This window comes from Nanorana parkeri, unplaced genomic scaffold (genome assembly GCF_000935625.1).
Source record: "Nanorana parkeri isolate BGI_ZX_2015 unplaced genomic scaffold, ASM93562v1 scaffold420, whole genome shotgun sequence".
NCBI classification, from domain to species: domain Eukaryota; kingdom Metazoa; phylum Chordata; class Amphibia; order Anura; family Dicroglossidae; genus Nanorana; species Nanorana parkeri.
In genome coordinates this window covers 455,392-464,076 of record NW_017306688.1, presented here as the reverse complement: position 1 = coordinate 464,076, position 8,685 = coordinate 455,392, and the positions used below count along the sequence as shown (strand labels likewise).

Here is an 8,685-nt window from a genome sequence, read left to right as displayed (position 1 = left end):
TAGGGAGTTGCTTTAGTATATATAAGCGTGGCACTCCTTAATTGCTCACTTTGATTTTTATCCAAATGGAAAACGCTACATTTAGCAAGTACAAAGATGAAGACAGTTGAAATTGGTGAAGGGCGGGAATTCCCGAAACTGTCTTTATCTTTGTATTTGCTAAATGTACCGTTTTCCATTGGAATAAAAAGCATATTGAGCAATTCAGGAGTGCCATGCTTATTAAAACTTATATATATATACACACACACACACTATATACAGTCCACCGCACTCTATTTAAAAGGTAAATACCCAGGTACTCATCCACAGTATATATAGAATGAAGGTTTAGGTTTAATTATTACATATTAATACATTTAAAATGCATCTATCTAAGGCAGAGGGTCAGAAGTCACCTTAAAGGAGAACTATGGGGTCAGGGCTTTTCCCCATAGTTCTCCTAAGGGTAACGGGAGGACACAAACTAGCGTCCTCCTGTTACCCTAAGCTCAGTGTACCGCAAGCTGTAGCTCAGCAGTCTCATTTATTAACTCAATACAGTTTTATCTTTTAGATTTAGTCAAAAAATATTTTTTTTTGTGCACGGATACTGATTTTGGTGTGTTTTAACAATTGAATTGTGTATTTTTATCGGTTTAATATTAATTTGAGAAACATTTGCGCAATTATCGCAGGGCCTACAAATTTAGTATCACCATCTTTTTATTCTACCGGGCCTGCGCTTTCAGAAAATATATGGTTTGGGGGGTCTTTTACAAACGCTAGCAACGCAGCAGTTGAAAATCAAATCAATAGGAAAAAATTGCAGAAAATTCAAAAATGGCTTGGCCAGCTGATTTGAAAAATGTTCCGGAGGGCTTGGCAGCGAAAGGGTTAAGTCTCCCACCTTCTCAATGTGCAGTGTGTATATGGTCATTTAGTTGAAATCCAGAATGTCAGATTTCAGCTAATCTCTGATATAATAGAGCTAAATGAGGGGGATATATCATTTTTTAATAGGTAATACCGCTGGATTATAGTAAATGGATGCTGAATACATAAATTCCTCAAATAGCACAGTCGTGAGTGGTTCTCTTCAAAGAGTCTAGAACTCTTGTCTTGAACAAGGCAGTAAAAAGATGATAACAAATTTCTGAATTATTTTAAGTTCCTGCATCCTGCATATCTTTAATCTCATTAATACACGTAATTGTTTCTTACCTGGTTTTTGACATTTGTGACGCATCCCTTCTCCCTCCAGTCTATAGAGTCTGGCACCTTTGAGAAATCTGTAATATTCCACGAGTTACTTGAAAAGGCTTTCTGCATTTCACGGGGAGGTAGTACTAATCCGGTTAGCTGGGCCTCCACTTCTTCACTAGTCTGAATAAAGAAAGAAGCAGTTTCTACTATTAATGAAAGTAAAGCGGCTAGAAACCAGGGCAGACCAAACTGAGCATACGATAACGTCATAACAGTCAGTAGATCCAGAGTTATGGGCAGCTGAATTCCAATTCTTGACTTTTGCTGCAAAAGTTAAGCTTGGTCCCATCTCTTATTGGTCCTTCCATGTGAGGGGTACATCATGGGCCTATAGGAAAGCTTCAGAGAAAGGAGGGGGCAGTGCAAAGCTAAACATTTACAGATCAAAATCCTGTGGCAGGTGCCCTTCCATGTTAAAGTGAACCTGTCATATTTGTGTAAGGCTGGGCACACACCTTACAACCAGCGCAAGACTTTTGTCGTTGTACGATGGTTGTACGATTATCGCAAGGTGTGTGGGGACCTCAGGTCCCCACACACCTTACGATAATCGTACGATCGCGGGATTTCCCACGATTATCATACGATTATCGTAAGGTGTGTGGGGACCTCAGGTCCCCACACACCTTACGATAATCGTACGATCGCGGGATTTCCCACGATTATCATACGATTATCGTAAGGTGTGTGGGGACCTCAGGTCCCCACACACCTTGCGATAATCGTACAACCATCGTACAACGACAAAAGTCTTGCGCTGGTTGTAAGGTGTGTGCCCAGCCTTAAGGTGGCCATACACTGTACAACCATCGCAAGACCTTAGTCTTGCGATGGTTGTAAAGTGATTAAAAAAACGTACGATCTGACCATCTTGGACAGGCAGATCATACTCTCGATCATCGCAAGCCCGCCCCCCTGAAGGGCGGGCTTACGATGACTGTAATGAGGGGCGGGCTTACAATGACTGCAAATGGGCAGTGTGCGCGTTCACGGTCGACAGTTGTCGAACCAGCAGGCCACTAACTCGCCGAGAATCGTACGATTCCCGGCGGGTTTTCTAGCATGGTGGTTCGACGGAAGACGTGCGACCGTACAGGAGAATCGTGCAGTGTATGGGCACCTTTAGAGTGTACGCATTTGTTGAAAAATAAATGATATCCTTTTTATTGCCAGAGTCGAGGATAATTTTAGCCTGTAGCCAAAGCCTAGAGGTGTGATAAGGGAACACATTATTCTGCCATTGAATAACATGGATATAGTGTATTCGCAAGTTAAGAGCATCACACCAATTGGTATAGTCCAGTAAGTGTTCTTTATTTAGTCAATGTAAGAATACAAAGCCAATGCATTACTTAAGGGAACATTAACAGTCTGGGCACCAATGCGTGTTACTATAACTGCCCTCTCCAATCAAATCCAGTACAGAGTTAGTATACCCGTCAGCAAAAGTCCTGATGGAGAGGGATTGGTGAGACCCAGAAACCTGTTGGCTGCCTTGACTTCCAAGAGCCAGCCCACGCACTGTGGGCTCTTAGAAGATGTAGTTCTGGGGAAGCGTGCCATTGTCAATAGGAACTGACCTCCCAGCAACTGCCCTTGCAAGCATTTTACAAGCCTGGTAATGATGACGTCAAAGGAAGGAAATAAAAGTTGTTTCTGGCTACAAGAACAAGATAAAAGTATCTTAATGCTGGGATATACTCTAGATGGGTAGATTAAAAGTTTTGGGGTAAATTTGTTTAATGCCTCAACATGCAACTCAAGTGCACCCCCATTTTTTATTAGATGATTTATATATACTAGGTGCAACAGCCACATAGCCAGCATCCTTAATAGTGTTAATGACCTATTCTACACAGCTGTTCCTTCATTGTATTAAAAAGCTAATGTTGCCCCTACATCTCCCACAGTGAGGGCTGCTGTGCAGGGGATGACAGGGGATGACCTGATATGAAGACAGATTTGGGTATTTATGCTAGTTGTATTGACAAATACAGTCAGTTTTATTATTTTAATAGACTATACAATAGCCTTGATTTTGGCTTAACTAGGAGATGGAACTGTTAATTTCCTGTAGTTTGTTCCTGTTCTTCATCTATGAAAGGGAGGTGTAGAGATAAGAAAAGGAGAAGAGGAAAACCATTGCATCCCCCTCATGTGTCCATTGCGTAAAAGTACACAAACAACTTGTGCAATGCTGTGACACATGCTTAGAGCTAAACATTGCTACACAAGGAATCCAACTAACATAATTTGCTTTTCAGGCAGTTATAATTACACAATTGTGCTCTTCCAACATTGTGGCAAGTTTGGTGAAGGCCATTTTCTGTTCCATCATGACTTTGTCTCTGTGCACAAAGCCAGCTCCATAAAGACATGATAAGGTTGGTGTGGAGCAACCTTAGTGGCCTGTACAGAGTCCAGACCTCAACCTTACTGAACAACTTTGGTATGAACTGGATTGCAGCCAGATCTTCTCACCGAACAAGGTACCTGACCTCACAAACGCTCTTTTGGCTGAAGCAGCACAAATTCTCTAGAAACACTCCAAACTTGTGCGGAAAGCCTTGCTGGAAGAGTGCAGGCTGTTATAACCACAAGGGGAGGCCAACTCCATATTTATGTCCATGGTCTGGGAATGGGACATTAAACAAGCTTATATGGTTGTGATGGTCAGCTGTTCACAAATGTTTGACTTTCAAGGTAGCTCTCGGGCTTTAAAACTATCCACCCCATAAGTAGTACAGCTGTGCCTACCCCCATTCACACTGACCCTAGGGTGGCGCTAAACACTTGCCTTCATTTTTGTAAGGTGGTATAAGTAGCTCTGCCATGTAGCACATCATAATAGTCTTGGATAATGTTATACTCTTACACCTTTACATGGAAACTTTATTGGAATTTTTTATAAAACTTCCATCCAGCCATACTCTGGGTGAATGCGTTTGGCACAGCTGCCACTAAATGGTGCCAACCAAGGAGCATAGACATTTCTTGTGTGCCATGGGGCCATCTAGTGGCAGGAATGCTGTAATAGGCTGAGTAAGGCTGGGTGGAAGTTTTAAAAAATCATCCCCTACGTGTTCGCTTATGAATAGGGATGAACTCAGGTATGATCAACCCCGGTCCAAACCTGAGTTTCTCTGAACATGGAAGTGCTATGAGCCACTCACACAATCAGCTGCGGGCTTGGACATTCCCCACCATTCACCTGCACATAACAAAGGGACGGGATACTTGTGCTAACTTTACTAACCTTATATGGCCGCATGACCATATTAACTATAGCCATGTGGCCATTTAAGGTCACTGCATCCTGCCGCCTGTTTTACAAGTAGCTGCGGGCAGGGAACTCCCCAGCCACAGCTGATTGGATGGCAGTGGAAGAAGCTTCCTTCCACGAGGAGCTCAGGTTGCACTGGGTTCTGTCTGAACCTAAGCTCATCCCTACTTATGACTCACTAACATTAGTTACAAATGCAATAGATAATTAGCCATACATACCATATCAGCAAGATGGTTCATTCCAACAGTGAATGAGTGAACCCCCAATTCATGTTCAAGGTTATGTAGCGTGACAAACTTCAAGTTCTTCTCCCAAATGATTCTCCTTGTAATGTCTTCTCTCTAGAACACATAGAATACAGTAATTAATGTATGATTTGTGTGTGTGTGTGTGTGTGTGTGTGTACATAGATATATAAAATTTGGCACTATTTGTGCCATTGACCCCCAGCTGGTGTATTCATCTGTGAACCAAGCCATCCAATTCAATGTGAACCAAAGATGCCAAAAATATATAAATTCACAAATAAATAAGAGATTAAAGCAATTTCAGAATGAATGTTTCTGTATGGTCACATGGAAGATGAGCAGTATATCACATCCACCTATCTATAGTACATATTCATCTGGTCCATACCTCATGTTCATAATTCTTACTGTAGGTTATTTTCCATAAAGTCCAATGGTTGTCCAGTGCTGGGTCTATAGCCGATGCTACAGATGCGGCCAACAAAATACACACCAGAGTCTTCATTCTCTAAAAAAAAGAAACAAAAGGCATAAGTCTGACATTGCACCTAATATGTACTATGTATGGAAACATTAGCAGAAGATGCAATATAAATGGCAGCTGAATTGTAAAACTAACAATGATGATATTTCAGGAGCTTGTCAGAAATGACAATAAATGAGATTGCGATTACAGAGTAATAAAGGATCTGTTTGAAATGGATAACTTTCTCCGAGTGAAGATGGCACACTTTGCAAGCAAAGATAGCTGAATCCAGAGAACATAACAGAATATATATATAATACACAACAAGGAGACAACATACAACAGCAAGGAGAAGTGCTACGCCATTGTACACACAACAATAGTGTAGGGAAGGTTATTGGGGGTGCTTAACATCTGAATAATCAGATATCTAACTTAAGGGTCCCCACACCCTTAGGTTCACAACAGTGAGATCACCCCACTGAAGGTAATGTGATATTTATCATTCATTATTCACAGTTCAAGGCTACTGCAGAGTAATGAGCGTTCTTTATACAGTATTTAAAGTTTGTTTCCTTTCTTCTTTCCAGCTGATATTAATAAACTCCTACATTTCCCACAACGAAAGAAGAAGTACATCTGCAGTGACAAAATGTGTGAACAAATCACTGATGTGAGAAAAAAACACAAAGACTAGATTTATTAAAGCAGATATAGACTTAAAAGTGTCCAAAAGGGATTATTTAGCACATTTTATTGCAGCCATTTCCATTTTTTTCACCATGGAGAAACCCTTGAAAAAGTCTTTGGGGTTCAGGGAACCCCTGCTAAAAATGATTATATCTACAGCTCATGGAACAATAGTGGTGGTCAGTGTAGACATGTCCCCTTGAATTAGTGGGTAATGGGGTGCCCCTTTACATTAGTAATCATTGGAAAAGTACCCCTCTACAATCATAGAAAAATGTTTTCCTCTGCCTGTTCTCCCCTCTGTCGCTGGCACTGCCATCTTCTCCCGGTCTTCTTCCGGGTTCTTTGATTGGCTGGCTGGCTGGCATAATGTAACTCCTGTGCATGGGAGTTACTACATTCCAGCATGCTGGGTCTGTGCACTGAAACATTTTTTTGCTGATAGGCAGGTAGGAACTTGTTTGGTAGAAGAGACTTACACAGTCTTTGCTATCATAACCTGCCCGTTAGCAATTTTTTATAAACACATTTTACTTCCACTTTAAGGCAGCCCACTGAATGCGATAAAACTATGGAAATACATGCTCTGCATTCTCATACTTTTATTTATATAATAAACGCATTGGAAATGTAAAATATGTATTCCCATACATTCATTGTATGAGCATACACTTTTTTGCGGCTGCCTAGTGCCTGCCATGTACTGTATATGTCTGTTGATCTACCTTGCAGTTATGCTACATTACGAGGTAGATTGATAGACATATATAGCAGGCACTAGGCTGGTGACACATCTGTTCATCGCATGCAGTGCTACGTGTGTCCTTCAGCGCAGGTCTCTCACCCATGCTGTCGCTGACTCCCCCGCTTCTCTGCACCGCTTCTTGAATTTGTGTGATCGCTCCACTACTGCAGGTGTAGAGTTGACATTGGTGTCTCCCAGCAGTCTGACAACCAGCTTCCAAGACACCACGAGCCCAGACCCCCAGCACCCGGGTTCACCTCTGCCCCCCTTTTCCAACAAGTTACCCCTGCTCCCCCTGCAACCTTCTTTTAAAACTGCTCACCTCTGCACCACTCGCATACTTGTTCCTACACTTCTCACCTCTGCACCCCCTGCATCCCTCTTCTTACTTTGCTCACCTCTGCACCCCTCTTCATATTCTGCTCACCTCTGAGTCCCTGGCATTCCTCTTCTGACACTTCTCACTCTTGCACCCCTCTTCTGTTCACAACTGCACCCCCTGCACCCCTCTTACTATTGTGCTTACCTCTGTACCCCCTGCATACCTCTTCCTACTCTGTTCACCTCTGTACCCCCTGCATACCTCTTCCTACTCTGTTCAGCTCTGTACCCCCTGCATACCTCTTCCTACTCTGTTCCCCTCTGTACCTCCTGCATACCTCTTCCTACACTACTCACCTCTGAACCCCTCTTTCCACCTATTTCCTATTCTGCTCAACTCTGCATCCTCTGCATCCACCCTTCTCACCTCTGCATCTCTGTTCCTACTCTGCTTACCTGTGCATCCCTCTTACTACTCTGCTCACCTCTGCACACCCTTCATCCCTCTTCCTCCACTGCTCACCTCTGAACCCCTATTCCTATTCTGCTTAACCCTGCACCCTCTGCATCCACTTTGCTCACCTCTGCATCTCCACTTCCTACACTGCATCCCTGCATCCCTGTTCCTACTCTGCTCACCTCTGCACCTCCTGCATCCCTCTTCCTACTCTGTTCACCTTTGTACCCCCTGCATACCTCTTTCTACACTGCTCACCTCTAAACCCCTCTTCGTATTCTGCTCAACCCTGCATCCTCTGCATCCACTATGCTCACCTCTGCATCTCTGTTCCTATTCTGCATTACTTGTGGCAGGGGGTGCAGAGGAGAACAATGTAGGAAGAGTGATGAAGAGGTTAACAGTGTTAGATGAGGGCAGCAGGCCACCCTCTTCCAACACTATTAACTTCTGCATACTTTTCATTACTTCATCTTACACTGTGAACCCCCTTTATTCTAGCTGCTCACCTCAGGGCAGGACTCCAGCTCCTGCTGAAGACACAGAGCACTGCAAACGGTGCAGGGGTGGAGCCTAATCACGGGGTGGGCAGAGCCTAAACAAGAGCAGACGGGACCCTGATTGACCTGCTCAGCAATCGGCCCCGCCCACTCTCCATGGTAAATAGTTTATGGACAGGCTCCTTTTCTCCTTCCATGCATGGGGCCCAGACAACTTTAGGGAAGGAGGGGAGGGGCCTGTCCATGGTTACTATGGCAAGTGGGCAGTACCATCCTTCTTCCCTAGGGGCAATCCGTGTTGGCTTTGGGTCCCCCTAGTGACTTGATGGGGCCCGGTACAAGAGTGCTGGCTGTAACCCCCTGACGGCAGCCCTGTTGGTCAGTAGCATAGGTGCCCCCTCACGTTGGCAGTCAGCAGGACCGGATTCCCTCGGGGCGGCAGGGAGCAGAGGGGCAGCACAGGTTTGAAGTCTCCTGACGCCCGTCACATGGCGTTCCGGGCGCCAGGCGATAATTTGTTTTCTTAATTTAGCCCTGCTTTGCACAAGCAGGGCTAAATGTAGAACGGGAAAGCCACTTTTTCCTTTACAAGTGATCTTGGCGATGTCGCTAAGATCACTTGTAATTAGACTGCAGCCGGTCCGTCCTCATCCCACGCCACCCCCGCACCTGCCTCTCTGCATTCGGGGCTCCGTCCTCCCGGCTCCCTCCCCCGGCTACGCCCTCT

The 8,685-nt window shown here is 44.2% G+C and overlaps 1 protein-coding gene across 1 annotated transcript in view; it reads right to left on the bottom strand.

The window, feature by feature from the left end:
* Positions 1 to 8,685, bottom strand: part of CTSS (cathepsin S) — a 24,696-nt gene that overhangs the window by 8,292 nt on the left and 7,719 nt on the right. The window contains exons 2-4 of the mRNA XM_018559898.1: positions 5,168 to 5,287; positions 4,750 to 4,872; positions 1,204 to 1,365 (exon numbers count right to left, since the gene is read on the bottom strand). Coding sequence (XP_018415400.1) covers positions 1,204 to 1,365; positions 4,750 to 4,872; positions 5,168 to 5,284 — 402 coding nt within the window. The 5' untranslated portion in view covers positions 5,285 to 5,287. The remainder of the gene's footprint in view (positions 1 to 1,203; positions 1,366 to 4,749; positions 4,873 to 5,167; positions 5,288 to 8,685) is intronic.